The sequence below is a fragment of the Leucoraja erinacea genome, chromosome 5 (genome assembly GCF_028641065.1).
Source record: "Leucoraja erinacea ecotype New England chromosome 5, Leri_hhj_1, whole genome shotgun sequence".
In the NCBI taxonomy this organism is placed as follows: domain Eukaryota; kingdom Metazoa; phylum Chordata; class Chondrichthyes; order Rajiformes; family Rajidae; genus Leucoraja; species Leucoraja erinaceus.
In genome coordinates, this window is record NC_073381.1 from 20,818,538 (window position 1) to 20,835,671 (window position 17,134).

The 17,134-nt window shown below is 45.9% G+C and overlaps 1 protein-coding gene across 1 annotated transcript in view; it reads right to left on the reverse strand.

Moving 5' to 3' along the window:
• Positions 1-17,134, reverse strand: part of LOC129697023 (potassium voltage-gated channel subfamily KQT member 5-like) — a 218,881-nt gene that overhangs the window by 53,944 nt on the left and 147,803 nt on the right. The window contains exons 2-3 of the mRNA XM_055635219.1: positions 5,583-5,673; positions 307-433 (exon numbers count right to left, since the gene is read on the reverse strand). Coding sequence (XP_055491194.1) covers positions 307-433; positions 5,583-5,673 — 218 coding nt within the window. The remainder of the gene's footprint in view (positions 1-306; positions 434-5,582; positions 5,674-17,134) is intronic.

The window sequence follows — 17,134 nt, forward strand, 5'->3', positions numbered from 1 at the left end:
TCTATCCAGCAACACTTCTTATTTACAGTATCCTGTTTTTTCGCAGCTAAAGAAATTCCGAAGTGGCTGCAGACTACAAATGAAAAATCGGAACCAATTCTAACAGGGTGATGTTCATCAAACAGTTTCACCCACTAAGTCACACAGAAGGTGATTCAGTGCACACGTACCTGACTCCAACACTGAGGTGCAGCCTCCAGTCGAGTCAGGATCGATCAACGTCCTTGTCTTTGATGCTCCCGGCATTCGCCATTACCCTCGTTGGCGGCCCCACCTCCCACTCCCACCATGCGGGTTATCACTCACCGATGACACAGAACGGCTTGCGAACAAAGCGGGCGCGTCCCATCCACCCGCGGTAACGACAGCAGCAGCCCGCGGCCCACACTCGCACGATGAACTCCAGCCCAAACACCACGATCATCACGAATTCCTGCCGGGCAAACAGAGAGGGAAATTGGTGACGGTTTCCAATAACTGCGCTGAGCAGCACATAGACATAGAAACATAGAAAATAGGTGCAGGAGGAGGCCATTCGGCCCTTTGAGCCAGCATCGCCATTCATTGCGATCATGGCTGATCATCCCCAATCAATAACCCATGCCTGCCTTCTCCACATATCCCTTGACTCCACTAGCCCCTAGAGCTCTATCTAACTCTCTCTTAAATCCATCCAGTGATTTGGCCTCCACTGCCCTCTGTGGCAGAGAATTCTACAAATTCACAACTCTCTGGGTGAAAAAGTTTTTTCTCACCTCAGTCTTAAATGACCTCCCCTTTATTCTAAGACTGTGGCCCCTGGTTCTGGACTCGCCCAACATTGGTACCATTTTTCCTGCATCTAGCTTGACCAGCCCTTTTATAATTTTATATGTTTCTTAAGATCCCCTTCAGTCTATATTTAAGAGGGAGTTATCTTGGCCCTTGTGGCTGTTTCTAGAAGAACGGGATACCCTCACCCTTGGCGGTGCAGGCTCGAAGTGCCGAATGGCCTACTCCTATTTCTATTTCAATCTTTCCTATCCTTTTAAATTCCAGTCCCGCCATCCCCAGGGATCATCTTTCATCATAACAGTACGCTGCCTCCCAGGGATCAATTCACAAACCTACGCTGCACTTCCTCTAATTAGGAGTCCCAAAACTGGAGACCAAAAACTATACTCCAGATGTGGTCTCACCAGAGCCCTATATAACTGCAGAAGAACCTCTTTACTCCTATACTGAAATCCTCTTGTTATGAAGGCCAACATTCCATTAGCTTTCTTCACTGCCTGCTGTACCTGCACGCCAACTTTCAGTGACCAGTGTACAAGGACCCCCAGGTCTCGCTGTACCTCCCCCTTACCCAACCTAACCCCATTGAGATAATAATCCTTGTTTTTACCGCCAAAGTGGATAACCTCACATTTATCTATATTATACTGCATCTGCCACGTATCTGCCCACTCACTCAACCTGTCCAGGTCATCCTGCAACCTCCTAACATCCTCTTCACAGTTCACACTGCCACCCAGCTTTGTGTCATCTGCAAACTTGCTAGTGTTGCTCCTAATTCCCTCTTCCAAATCATTAATATATATGGTAAACAGTTACGGCCCCAACACCGAGCCTTGTGGCAGTCCACTCGCTACTGACTGCCATTCTGAAAAGGACCCGTTCAATCCTACTCTTTGCTTCCTGTTTGCCAACCAATTTTCTATCCACGTCAACACCCTACCCCCAATACCATGTGCTCTAATTTTAGTCACCAGTCTCCCATGCGGGACCTTATCAAATGCTTTCTGAAAATCTAGATACACTACATCCACTGGCTCCCCTACATCCATTTTACTTGTCACATCCTCAAAAGATTCGAGAAGATTAGTCAAGCATGATTTCCCTTTCATAAATCCATGCTGACTTGGATTAATCCTTTTACTGCTATCCAAATGCCCCATTATTACCTCTTTAATAATTGACTCCAGCATCTTTCCCACCACCGAAATCAGGCTAACTGGTCTGTATTTCCCCGTTTTCTCTCTCGCTCCTTTCTTGAAAAGTGGGATAACATTAGCTATCCTCCAATCCACAGGAACTGATCCTGAATCTATTGAACATTGGAAAATTATCACCAATGCATCCACTATTTCTAGAGCCACCTCCCTGCGGACCCAGGGATGCAGACCATCAGGTCCAGGGGATTTATCATCCTTCAGTCCCATTAGCCTACCCAATACTATTTCTCGTCTAATGAAAATTTCTTTCAGTTCCACTACCCCCTTAGATCCTCTGTCCTCCAGTACATCTGGGAGATTGTTTGTATCTTCCTTAGTGAAGACAGATCCGAAGTACCTGTTCACTCTTCTGCCATTTCCTTGTTCCCCATAATAATTTCACCCCTGCCATTCTGAAAAGGACCCGTTCACTCCTACTCTTTGCTTCCAGTCTGCCAACCAATTTTCTATCCACGTGAAGAAGGGTTTCGGCCCGAAACGTTGCCTATTTCCTTCGCTCCATAGATGCTGCTGCACCCGCTGAGTTTCTCCAGCTTTTTTGTGTAACCACCCATAATTTCACCCCTGTCTGACTTCAAGGGAGCCACGTTTGATATTGCTACACTTTTTCCCTTAACATATTTACAAAAGGTTTTACTGTCCTTCTTTATATTCCTGGCCAGCTTCCCTTCGTAGTTCATCTTTTCTGCCCGTATTGCCTGTTTTGTTTCCTTATGTTGTCCTATGAAAGTTTCCCAATCCCCTGGATTCCAGCGACTCTTCCAGCGATGTGTTATACATCTTTTATTTTAGTTTTATTCTATCCCTAACTTCTCTTGTCAGCCACGGTTGTCTCCTACTCCCCATAGAACCTTTCTTCCATTTTGGAATGAAATGATCCTGTGTCTTCCGGATTATGTCCAGTCAAACTAACACTGCCAAACTAATGCAGTCACACAGCACAGGAACAGGACCTTCGGCCCAACTCCTCCATGTTGACCCAAGATGCTCCATCTAAGCTAGTCCCATTTGGCCCATATCCATTTAAACCTTTCTATCCATGTACCTGTCCAAATGTCTTTCAAATGATTATAGTATCAGCTGGATCAACCTCATCTGTCAGCTCGTTCCATAAACCTGCCACGCTCCGAGTGAAGAATTTGTCTCTCAGGTTCCCCTTAAATCTTTCGCCTCTCACCTTAAACCTATGTCCTCTGGTTCTTGATTCCCCTGCTAAGTAAGCAGCAACAAGGCTAGGTCAATGAATACAGGATGATTCAATATAGTCAATCACAAGCCACTCTCTGTTAATAACATATAAACAAAGCTGTGCCCAAATATTATTTTTTCTGGAAAAACAAAGGCCGAGGGATGGCGTGATGGAATTTGTCAACATTCTGGAGATTTTCCACTGGTTTGAAATCGAGCAAATGTTTCCACTATCTCTTTTGGCATTTACCCTCTCATCCCTATAAAGCCAGACCTCAGTAGAGGCTCATCCTCACCCCCGATGTTCCCATTTCAGTGAATTACAAATTTGACACAATGTTCAGCTCTTTTCCAAATAGTTCTGCGTCTGGTTTACTTTAAGATACGGCATGGAAACAGGTGCTTCAGCAGACCGAGTGCGCGCTGACCATCCATCACCCATTCCCACAGGTCATATGTTATTCCCGTTTCTTTTTCACTCCGCAAACATATGGGGTCATGTACAGAGACCAATTCACCCAAAGACCTATACACCTTTGGGATGTGGGAGGAAAGCGGAGCACCCGGATGAAACCCCTGCGGTCGCAAGGAGAACGTGCAAACACCCCACTGACAACACTCGAGGTCAGGATCGAACTGTCGTTGTGAGGCAGCAGCTCTAGCAGCTGCGTCATTGTGCCACCCTTGGTATTGGCATGGTTTTATCATTGTCACGCGTACTCTACTGAGATACAGTGAAAAATGTTTTTTACATGCATTATATCATACATGAATTATATCAGATAGTAAATGAGAGAGTATAATCAAAGTGGAGAATATAGTGTTACTAATGTGGGCATTTCTCTGGCCAGGTATTGTCATGTCATACTGTGGATCCTTTCTCACATCTTTGGAATTCCTGATTCATGTGGACATCTCCCCTGTGTCCTCTCACCCACTCGAGTTTGCTTGATCATTAACTATCAGTCTGACTTCAACCTCTCCGTCCTGGGCCTCCTCCATTGCCGGACTGATGCCACACGCCACCAGGAGGAACAGCACCTCATAGTTTGCTTGGATCGATTACAACCCAATGGTATGAACATTGAAATCTCCAAATTTAGGTAACATTTAACAACCTCACCCCCTCCCCCGCCCCCCCCCTGCACTTTCTTTCCACTCCTCCTCTGTGCCCCACCTGGAACTCGCACCTATTTCTCCCCTCCCCCCACTCCATGTACATTCCTTCCTCTGGCTTCACAATTCACAACTCTTCAGTCCTTTTGTCTCACACCTTCTGTTTTTTTCATCTCTGGCCTTTGTCTAACCATCGGGTGTCAGAAATTTCCCTCACCTTTGTTCACCTATTACCTGTCATGAGTTGTTCTGCCTCATCTCTCTTCTAGTTTTCTTCCTCCACCCCTGCAAGAAGGGTCGCAACCTGAAAAATCACCTATCCACATTCTCCTGAGATGCTGCCTGACCCGCTAAGTTACACCATGGGGAAGGGTTTAACATTAAGCCCTTCGGCCCACCGAGTCCGCGTTGACCAATGAACCCCATACACTAGCACTATTCTACACACTCGGGACAATTTACAATTTTACCAAGCCAATTAACCTACAAACATGGACGTCTTTGGAATGAGGGAGGAAACCGGAGCACCCGGTGAAAACTTATGCGGTGATGGGGAGAATGTACAAACTCCGTATAGCATTACAAACCCGTAATCAGGATCAAACACGGGTCTCTGTCGCTGTAAGGCAGTAACTCCATCGCTGTGCCACCGTGTGTCATACATGTTACTATAGGTATCACTCTTCTGATTTCATTGTGTTAAGGTTGCTCCTGCTGAATAATGAATGGCTGTGGGGCCACAAGTGGCGATGGTTATGTCAGTGGAGGATGAGCAATGGAGTGATGCGTGCAGGAGCGAGGGAACGAGAAAATGATGAGTGTGAGTGATCGACGGGTGTGAGTGATGGATGTGCAAACGGATGATCTGTGGCTTTGGCACTAGCTGATAGATCCAAGTTATTAATAGTTATTGAGTGTGACTAATGGGTGAATGTGTGAGTGATTTGTCTGTTATGTCTGCAGTAATTTAATACAATGCTAGCATTAATTCTGGAGCTTCTGTTCACTGCAACCCCTTGGTCTTTTTGACCTGATGTCTATTTCAGGTTACCATTTGTATCAGACTTTTAGTTGCTTTGATTTCCATTTCGACAACAAACTGACCGTTGCTCAGTTAAAATGCATTGAAAGTTCGCAATGAGCTCAAGTAGAGAACTATCACAATCTCTCCCCCATCCGTATTTCTACTTCAGCACAGCCTGCAGGATTCGAGGACTTTGATGTCAAACATGCACAACACATGCAGTGATCTGTACACAAACGCCCCATGGGAAAGGCTCTCACCAGGATGAAGAGACAGTGCGAAGCAAGTGTGGCGTGCTCCGGGATTGTAGAGAGCACTGACAGAACCAAGCAGCCAAAGACCAGGAGGAACCTGTGAACAAAAAGAGGAGTCAGTTAGAGAAAACCAGTGGTCAGAAGTAAAGCTGGTGAGAGGGAGGGTTAACAGATGGGAGGGTTGGTTGGGTTGGGGCAGACTGCAGTTTGAATGGCAGGACAGTAAAATCACTGGATGGAAGGGGAAAGGAGGACATGAAAATATGGAGATGGTAATACAGGGCAGGATCCGTGCTAGCTTCATCCCTCTGCTTGACCCAACTAACTTTGAACGCACTGAAAATGAAAGTTGAGAGCTTTAGATTTTATTAAACATAGAAACATAGAAAATAGGTGCAGGTGTAGGCCATTCGGCCCTTCGAGCCTGCACCGCCATTTGTACCTGCCTTCTCTCCATACCCCCTGATTCCATTTAGCCACAAGGGCCACATCTAACTCCCTCTTAAATATAGCCAATGAACTGGCCTCAACTACCTTCTGTGGCAGAGAGTTCCAGAGATTCACCACTCTCTGTGTGAAAAATGTTTTTCTCATCTCGGTCCTAAAACACTTCCCCCATATCCTTAAACTGTGACCCCTTGTTCTGGACTTCCCCAACAACAGGAACAATCTTCCTGCATCTAGCCTGTCCAACCCCTTAAGAATTTTGTAAGTTTCTATAAGATCCCCCCCTCAATCTTCTAAATTTTAGCTAGTACAAGCCGAGTCTATCCAGTCTTTCTTCATATGAAAATCCTGACATCCCAGGAATCAGTCTGGTGAACCTTCTCTGTACTCCCTCTATGGCAAGAATGTCTTTCCTCAGATCAGGAGACCAAAACTGTATGCAATACTCCAGGTGTGGTCTCACCAACGCCCTGTACAACTGCAGTAGAAACATTGGAGTTTGCTGATTTCGTGCTGAATTTTGTACCCAAACTTTACTTTGGAACCACAGTGGAAATAATACCCAAGGTAAAGAAATAACCTTAACTTTAATGCTCGTGCATCTGCCTTGCAAAGCCTAATGACTCTAGACTCAAGGAACCACAGATGCTGGCTTGCAAAAAAAAAGACACAAAGTGCTGGAGTAACTCATCAGCTTAGGTAGCATCTCTGGAGAACATGTATAGGCAGCGTTTCCATGTCGTCTAACCGTGTTTCCAAAATCTAATCACTGGTGTAACTCAGAAACTCAGAAAGAGCTGAATCAGCAAATACTTCCAGGCAGCTGCAACCCCCAACCCCCAATCCCCACCCTGCTCTTTAAAGTCCATGGGGGTTTCCCATACCTGAAAGTTGGATTGGTGCAAACCCAGAGCAACAGGTTTACCCCATAGAGCCTTTAGCAGGGTCAGTAGCTAATTGGACACATACCTAAAACAGGTAATTACTGAAACTGATTGTCATCTAAAACCTAAAAAGGCAGTAGAGTCTCACGACAGGAAGATCCATTGAGTGAACTAATTCCTAGTTACGTCCAACAATAGTTCAACAAAAGGTAAGCCGGTGAATTGCAGCAGTGTGTATAGTCTTGGGTCCCACATTGTGAGAAGGATGCTGAAGATGTAATCCAGGACAACATGAATGGGAATGGCCATTGTTGCTACATTGCTGTTGTGAGTATCTCTGTTCAATCTGTCCGCTCAGTTCCCCTTTAAATTCAGACTCCATGTGTGAGCTGAACAGATGGCGTGAGACATGGTTGAGAAGGCGAGATTGTTTCATGAACTGTACGTGTGGAGCTCGGAGCTCAAGTGGTTCATACTCGGTGCAATTGCAACAAACGGCAAGAGTGTTTTACAATCTTAATCACTCCCAAAACGGCAGTATCCAAATTGCACGCACACTTGTGAGTTTGGCAGTTGGCGAATGGCTGTGAACTCTTCATTGCTCCGTTACCCTTGTTGCACAATGTCTCAAGACAGCAGAAGTTAGGTAACAAAGTGTTTCTAAGTGTATCCCCTTCCCCTCTGACTAAGATGTTTCCCAGGCCAGGTACTCTCTACTCATCTCCTCCAGCGGCTAATTATACAAAGATAGGTGGGGCAGCAAACTGTGAGGATGATACAAAGAGCCAGCAGAGAGTATAGGCAGCATAAACAAGCCTGCCTGGCAGATGATGCACAGTATGCCACAATGTGGAAGGAAGAGTGAAAACAAATCATTAGTTAAGTATAATAAGATTACAAAATCTACTCATAGAAGTTGGCGAATCTCTGGAATTTGCTACCCCAGGGTGTTGTGGAGACTGGGTTAGATTTAGTGGAAATAGGCAGAAAAATCCGGAAATTGAGGTCTTTAGGATAATTGGCTGCTGTAAATTGCCTCTAGTGTGTAGCATGCAAAAAGTGGGGTGACATAGAACTAGTGTACAGGTGATTGTTGGTCGGTGTGTTCTCGGTGGGCTGATGGACCTCCTTCCACACTGGATCTCTAAAAAAAAGGAATCTGGTAATGAAAATGCTACAAAGACAAAAGGCTGGAATGCAGATGCAACAAGTAATTAATGCTGTTGGAATAGCTGCCTTTAGTGCAGAGGCTGCGGAGTGTAAAAGTAACGGATGCAACTTTCTAGGACAGGGTTGCACTCTGACAACTCCAAGCTGTTGGGTCTCCATGCCTAAGAATTATGTACTTACATTGGAAATGGCGCAAAGAAGGTTTACGTGGTCGATTCCTGGGTTGAAGAGATGGAATATGAAGTAAGACTAAGCTGGATAGGCTGATATATTGGGGTTAAGCACAATGAGGAGGGCATGTACTAAAGTTGTGGGGAATAGCCAGGGTAGATACTGAAAGGTTAGTTTCTCTAATGGGTTTTGTTTGACATTTGGGCACATATGCTTTCAGAATAAGGGGAAGAACTTTTAAGGTAGTGATGATAGATGATGGCAGTAAAGAGGTAATAATGGGCATTTGGATAGCAGTAAAAGGATTAGTCCAAGTCAACATGGATTTATGAAAGGGAAATCATGCTTGACTAATCTTTTGGCATTTTTTGAGGATGTGACAAGTAAAATGGATGAAGGGGTGTCAGTGGATGTAGTGTATCTAGACTTTCAGAAAGCCTTGATAAGGTCCCGCACGGGAGACTGGTGACTAAAATTAGAGCACATGGTATTGGGGGTAGGGTGTTGACATGGATAGAAAATTGGTTGGCAGACCGGAAGAGTAGGAGTGTACGGATCCTTTTCAGAATGGCAGGCAGTGGCGAGTGGAATGCCGCAAGGCTCGGTGTTGGGGCCGCAACTGTTTACCATATATATTAATGATTTGGAAGAGGGAATTAGGAGCAACACTAGCAAGTTTGCGGATGACACAAAGCTGGGTGGCAGTGTGAACTGTGAAGAGGATGTTAGGAGGTTGCAGGGTGACCTGGACAAGTTGAGTGAGTGGGCAGATGCATGGCAGATGCAGTATAATATAGATAAATGTGAGGTTATCCACTTTGGTGGCAAAAACAAGGGGCAGATTATTATGTCAATGGGGTTAGGTTAGGTAAGGGGGAGGTGCAGCGAGACCTGGGCGTCCTTGTACACTGGTCACTGAAAATGACGCAGGCAGTGAAGAAAGCTAATGGAATGTTGACCTTCATAACAAGAGGATTTCAGTATAGGAGTAAAGAGGTTCTTCTGCAGTTGTATAGGGCTCTGGTGAGACCATATCTGGTTTATTGTGTACAGTTTTGGTCTCCTAATTTGAGGAAGGACATCTTTGTGATTGAGGCAGTGCAGCGTAGGTTCACGAGATTGATCCTTGGGATGGCGGGACTGTCATATGAGGAAAGATTGAAAAGACTAGGCTTGTATTCACTGGAGTTTAGAAGGATGAGAGGGGCTCTTATAGAAACATATAAAATTATAAAAGGACTGGACAAGCTAGATGCAGGAAAAATTTTCCCAATGTTGGGGGAGTCCAGAACCAGGGGCCACAGTCTTAGAATAAAGGGGAGGTCATTTAGGACTGAGGTGAGAAAAAACGTTTTCACCCAGAGAGTTGTGAATTTATGGAATTCCCTGGCACAGAGGGCAGTGGAGGCCAAGTCACTGGATGGATTTAAGAGAGAGTTAGATCGAGCTCTCGGTTAGCCAAGGGATATGGGGAGAAGGCAGGCACGGGTTATTGATAGGATTCATGATCACAATGAATGGCGGTGCTGGCTCAAAGGGCCGAATGACCTCTATTTTCTATGTTTCTATGTTTCTATGACGAGGAATTGTTGGCGCAGCAGTAGAGTTAATGCCTTACAGCGCCAGAGACACGGGTTCAATCCTGATTACTGGTGGTGTGCGTACGGAGTTTGTACCCCGTGACCTCCAGTTTCCTCCCACATTCCAAACAGGTTAATTGGCTTTGGTAAAATTGTAAATTGTTCCTGTGTAGGAAGGAACTGCTGTTAAATTGCTCCTAATGTGTTTAGGGTGGTGTTCCTGCGTGTGGATCGCCGATGGGCGTGGTCGTGGTGGGCTGAAGGGCATGTTTCCGCTGTGTATCTCTAAACTAAACTAAATTAAACAAGGTGGACAAAAATGCTGGAGAAACTCAGCGGGTGAGGCAGCATCTATGGAGCGAAGGAATAGGTGACATTTCAGGTCGAGACCCTTCTTCGGACTGATGTGGGGGGGGGGGGGGGGGTGGCGGGGGCGGAAAAAGAAAGGAAGAGGCGGAGACAGTAGGCTGTGGGAGAGTTGGGACGGGGAGGGGAAGGAGGGAGAAAGCAAGGACTACCTGAAATTGGATGTCAATGTTCATACCGCTGGGGTGTAAACTACCCAAGCAAAATATGAGGTGCTGTTCCTCCAATTTGCAGTGGGCCTCACTCTGGCCATGGAGGAGGCCCAGAACAGAAAGGTTGGATTCGGAATGGGGGGGGGAGTTGGTGCTGAGCCACCGGGGGATCAGGTTGGTTACAGCGGATGGCCAGAGTGAGCAGCACCTCATATTTCGTCTGGGTAGTTTACACCCCAGCAGAATGAACATTGACTTCTCCAATTTCATGTAGTCCTTGCTTTCTCCCTCCTTCCCCTACCCTTCCCAGCTCTCCCACAGCCTACTGTCTCCGCCTCTTCCTTTCTTTTTCCCGCCCCCCACATTAGTCTGAAGGGTCTTGACTCAAAACGTCACCTATTCATTTGCTCCATAGATGCTGCCTCACCTGGTTGATTTCTTCAGCATTTTTGTCTACCTTCGATTTTTCCAGCATCTGCAGTTCTTTTTAAAATTAAACAAGGAATTACTTCTCTCAGAGGGCCATGAATCTTCTCTTTAGAGAGGCAGAATCATCAAATGTATGTTCAAGCCAGTGGACTGGGAGATATTTAAACTAGGGGAGACAAGGAGTCCATGGAGCGAGTTGGAAAATATTGAGGGTGAGATTGGATTAGCCATGATCTTACTGAATGGTGATGCAACTTTGAGGGTTGATTAGCCTTATTGCTCCTGTTACCAATGGTTCTTCCCCAAGCTTTCCATCTCACCTCCCCACCATTATCCCCTGAAGGCACACTCCCAGTCCACTGCATTCACTAGTCAATGGATCAATGCAGCATTTGTTCGGATCAATTGGTGACTGCCAGGCTACTTCTATCAAATGTCATGCAGCAAAGAGATGAGACAATCATTTTTTTACATAGAGAGTGGTGAATCTGTGGAACTCTCTGCCACAGAAGGTAGTTGAGGCCAGTTCATTGGCTATATTTAAGAGGGAGTTAGATGTGGCCCTTGTGGCTAGGGGGATCAGGGGGTATGGAAAGAAGGCAGGTACAGGATACTGAGTTGGATGATCAGCCATGATCATATTAAATGGTGGTGCAGGCTCGAAGGGCCGAATGGCCTACTCCCGCACCTATTTTCTATGTTTCTATGTAAAGGATGGGAAGCAGAGCCTTGATTTCCCCTCCCTGGTGCCTTACATTGACAGAACTAATGATAGCTTCTTGCCATGAGATGAAATCATAGAGTCATACAGAGTGAAACCAGGCCCCTCAGCCCAACTTGCCCACACCGCCCAACATGTCCCATCTACACTCGTCTCACCTGCCTGTCTTTGGCCCATATCGCACTAAACCTAACCTATCCATGTACCTGCCTAAATGTTTCTTAAATGTTGTGATAGTACCTGCCTCAACTACCTCCTCTGGCAGTTTGTTCTATGCAACTACCACCCTTTTTGTCAAAAAGTTGCCCCTCAAGTTTCTCTTAAATCTTTCCCCTCTCACCTCAAATCTATGTCTTCTTGTTCTTGTTCTTGATTCCCCTACTCTGGGTAAAAGACTCTGGGTGCATCTATCCTATCTATCCCTCTCATGATCTTATACACCTCTATGAGATCACCCCTCATCCTCCTGCGCTCCAAGGAATAAAGTCCTAGCCTGTTCACCTCTCCCTATAGCTCAGGCCCTCGAGTCCTGACAACATCCTCGTAAATCTTTTCTGCACCCTTTTCAAGTTACAGAGATCTGCTTGCAGAATATAGCACAACTAGCCTGGTTACTGACTCCATTAAGAACTGGTAACGGACTTAAAGCCTCAGCAGATAACTCATTAGCACAGTAGGACATTTCCTCCAATATCCCTGTCAGCTTCATCTAAGTGCGACATCTGACCACAGTACGAGGGTCTGTGAAGAAGTGATACTGCGTGGGTCTATTCCTCTACATAACTGCGGCACGGTGGTGCAGCGGTAGAGTTGCTGCCTTACAGCGCCAGTGACCCGGGTTAGATCCTACAGTTGCTCTCTATACAGCTCAGACAGGAAGGCTCTGCAGAGGGTAGTGAGGGGAGCAGAGAGGATCATTGGCGTCTCCTTACCCTCGGTACAAGAACTGTTCCAGAGCCGTTGTCTGAAAAAAACTCTGAGAATAGCTAAGGACAAACTGCACCCCCTCCACACACATCTGTATCTCCTGCCATCAGGCAAGAGATACCGTAGCATCAAAGCCAGACTGCTAAACAGCTTCCTGCCACAGGCTGTGAGGCTGCTAAACAGTCACTCCACCTGATTCTGCGGCTTTGCACTAACATTTTAATAACTCTGGCACTGGCCACTCAAATCAGCTGCCCTGGACATTTTAATGACTGTTTTACTTTATTTTAATAACCATATAACCATATAACAATTACAGCACGGAAACAGGCCATCTCGGCCCTACAAGTCCGTGCCGAACAAATTTTTTTTCCCCTTAGTCCCACCTGCCTGCACTCATACCATAACCCTCCATTCCCTTCTCATCCATATGCCTATCCAATTTATTTTTAAATGATACCAATGAACCTGCCTCCACCACTTCCACTGGACGCTCATTCCACACCGCTACCACTCTCTGAGTAAAGAAGTTCCCCCTCATATTACCCCTAAACTTCTGTCCCTTAATTCTGAAGTCATGTCCTCTTGTTTGAATCTTCTCTATTCTCAAAGGGAAAAGCTTGTCCACATTTAATGTTGCTGTTTTACCTGCTTTAAATTATTTATACTGTTTCATCAGGGACTGGATTGTTTTTACTGTTATTATGTGTGAAATGTTTTAAGTTTCATGTGTGATGCTCCGGTATTCCCTGGGAAACATCTTCTCATTTTGCATTGTACAACTGTTGCTTTGCAAGATGACAATAAAGGTTGATTGATTGATTGATTGAGTTCATACCTTCTCCCCGTAACCTGCGTGGGTTTTCTCCAGGAGCTCCAGTTTCCTCCCACACTCCAAAGACGTACAAGTTTGCAGGCTAATTGGCATGGTAAAATTGTAACATTGTCCCTAGTGTGTGTGTGGGATAGTATTAATGTGCGGGGAATGTTGGTCGGCGTGGACCGAAAGATCTGTTTCCATGCTGCAACTCTAAAACTAATCACATCCCTGAGGACAGATGGTGAAAGTTGCAAGGTGAGTGTGGTGCTCTTTGTCTTGCACACCTCTGCTCATTCATCGTACAAGAGGAGAGTGGGGGTGGCTACAAGAGTGTGCATTCCTGCCTCTGGCCACAGTGAGTGGGAGAAGTGGTCTGGGGTTGATTGGTGGAGGAAAGGCTCAGCTAGTTACCGTGCTTTATTTTGAAAGGATTCCTGAGAAAATGGATCATTCAGAAGCACATCATCTGGAGGAAGGCAAGCAAATCTGTGGACAATATTTCTATGACAACTGTTGATTTAATGGAGCTTTGTTTATGCATAATGGTAATGGCACAATTAAATAAATGGCTGCCATTAAGTTGGCCAATTAAAGATCCCCATCCTCCTTCATCTAAGCATCAGGATTAGGACTCCAGCAGGCAATCATTTAATGAGTGACAAACAATAAGCAATAACATCGCCAACAGCTGCTACATACACAAATGTCCACTTCACTAACCAATCCCTGCGGTTTCTTTCATGACCATTTCATTTTCTCAGTGCTGTCAACATGTGTGGGTCCCACGGTTATGTTATCCACCAATGGGACGGTTCAGAGGGGTGACTCTCGTATATTATCTGATGGCGGGATCGCTCGGGGCAGAGAGAAGGGTCCAGCTCCAGTCCGATCCTTCCTGCACTGCTGGAGACTCACTCCCAGCGCATGCTGCCCCCACGATGGAGGCAACGTGGATGAGATATCGCCTGCTCCTCCTGGACTGTGCATTGGCCACGTCTGGATAATGACGCAGTGGCCCTTGTTGAGGCTCGTCCTCAGTCTCCCAGTCCCCGTCTTGAACATACATTCCATGATTCTGCCTCTCTAGAGAAGTCAATTCATGGCTCTCTGAGAGAAGACATGTCTTGTTTAATTCAGTTTAGTTTTCGGGATACAGAGCAGAAACAGGCCCTTCGGCCTACCGAGTCCGTGCCGACCAGAGATCCCCGAACACGAACTCTAACTCACCAAACACTAGGGACAATTTACAATTATACAAGTCAATTAACCCACAAACCCGTAAAAATCTTTGGAGCGTGGGAGGAAACCGGAGATCACCCGGAGAGAATGTACAAACAGCACCAGTAGCTAGGATCGAACCTAGATTTCTGGCGTTGTAATGCAGCGCTACTGTGCTGCTCCATCCATAGTCAGGATCGAACCCGGATCTGTTCTTCCATTTTGCTTGTGGCCTTATTCTGGCAATGGACGAGGCCCAGGACAGAAAGATTGTCTGGGAATGGGAAGGGAAGTTAAAATGGTGAGCAACCAGGAGATCCAACAGGCCTTCATGGACCGAGCCTAGGTGTGTGGCGAAATGGTCACCTAGTCTCCACTTGGTCTCGCCAATGTAAAGGAGGCCACATCTGGAGCTGAAAGACTTTCTTTTCATATGCTAGTCTCAAAGGGCCAAGTGATATCCTCCATTCCTCTGCTCCAAGAGGGTCTTTGACACGGGATTGCCACGCTCATCATCCCAACCTTCTCCCGAGTTTTCAGGCCTGTCCTTCCACGTGCTTTGAAATGACAGGAGGCAGCTGTTGTTTTTGTCTCCGACTCCTTCCTGGAATTTCTGACCAGGGAAGCATAATTCCTCCCCTGGGGAAAACAGGGCTCATAATCCGCTGCTGGTTGGAGTGGATTGGTTAGATTTCCAGCTGCTGCTGGTTACCGCAAGACCAACCATCCCTGATTGATGACAGTGGGCAATGCAGTCGTGCTGGTAGCTCCAATTTGTCTGTCACTAAATTCAAAGTGCTTCTCGCAGCTGCTACTGCCCACCAGATAAAGGTCCGAGGCAAAGTCTTTATCCGATGTCAATGCTTGCAATTCAGCGTGGGGAATGGATCCATGCTTACGGCAGCACGCCTCTCAGAAACACAACTTCTGTTACTAAAGCAAACTTCATGGAAACATTCTGCCTTATTCAAGTTCAAGTGAGTTTATTGTCATGTGTCTCTGATAGGACAATGAAATTCTCGCTTTGCTTCAGCACAACAGAACATAGTAGGAATTTACTACAAAACAGATAAATGTGTCCATATAGCATTATATAAATATATACACACATGAATAAATAAACTGGTAAAGTGCAAATAACAGAAAACTGGTTATTAATAATCAGAGTTTTGTCCGAGCCAGGTTTAATAGCCTGATGGCTGTGGGGAAGTAGCTATTCCTGAACCTGGTTGTTGCTGTCTTCAGCTTCCTGTACCTTCTACCTGAAGGTAGCAGGGAGATGAGTGTGTGGCCAGGATGGTGTGGGTCTTTGATGATACTGCCAGCCTTTTTGAGGCAGCGACTACGATAAATCCCCTCGATGGAAGGAAGGTCAGAGCCGATGATGGACTGGGCAGTGTTTACTACTTTTTGTAGTATTTTCCTCTCCAGGGCGCTCATGTTGCTGAACCAAGCCACGATGCAACCAGTCAGCACTTCAGCACAGAAGGTCATTCCTGCCATCATTCCATGCAAGGTCTATGGTATCCAGTAGTTGCCATCTACTACCCATTTCCTCCCTTTTCACTATTCCAAGTATTTCAACAATTTTCTTTTTTACGTTACTTTGCAAGCTATTTCTATCACTCTTTCCACCTGTATGAACAAGACTCACTTATTTTTCACATGACTGGTCTGCCATTTTTACCAATCATCTTAAACTCCACTTGCCCTTTTGATTATGTTTGATCATCTGTCTGTGATTCATGGACTTTAGGATTCATGTACTTGGGTTTTAAGGATTCATGTACTTGGGTCTTTAAGGCTCTTCAAATCTTGACTGGTACCAGCTTTTCATCGTTTGGTAATACTTTTTCCAGTTCTTTTCCAGTTCAAGAATCTTATATTTGGCTACCATGAAATCCATTTGTCACAGCTTTGCCCATTCATTTTATCCATTCTCTTTGTAATTTAATGCTTCCAGCTGTCATGGAATAGGCATGACGTTTAGCCATCTGAGATGTTGAGTATCAGTGGTCACTGCTTACAACGCTGCAATCTTTGTATCACCAGCAAACGTGGAGACGGGACTCTTTATCCAAACTTCTAAGTTGATCGTTTATGAATTTTTCTGCTGTTAATACAGATCCTGATGATAGAGGTATAGGCAGTGGCGGACTGGGTCTAAACATATTGGGTGCCAGGAGACAAAGGGGGCCCACCCACAACTACAATGCTATCATTTAACAGGGGCCCACTTGCCATCACTTGCTATGACTTCATCAGGGGCCCACTTGCCATCGGGCAAGCTGACACCCTGGCCAGTCCGCCACTGGGTATAGGTATAGGTTGGGGCAGTTGAGCGGTGGCAAGCGGAAGGCTCAGGAAAAGGTGGTTGAGAAAGGGCGGGAGAGATTCACAGAGAGGAAAGTAAAATTAGGGCGAGGGTTGATTAATTGGGAAGCGAGGAAGGATAAGGGAATAGATAGGGAAAGGAGGAGAAGGGTGGGGAGAAGAGGGGAGTTTTGACAGAAGGAACAGAATCATTGGAGAGCGGTGGAGGAGAAGAGGGTGCAGGAGAATTGAGTTGAGGAGAGGCGAGAACGGGGAGCAGAGTAAGAAGAGAGGAGGGGAAGAAAGGCAATGTGAGGGACGGAGAGGGCTGAGGGAGAAAAAAATTAGTTGACAGGAGAG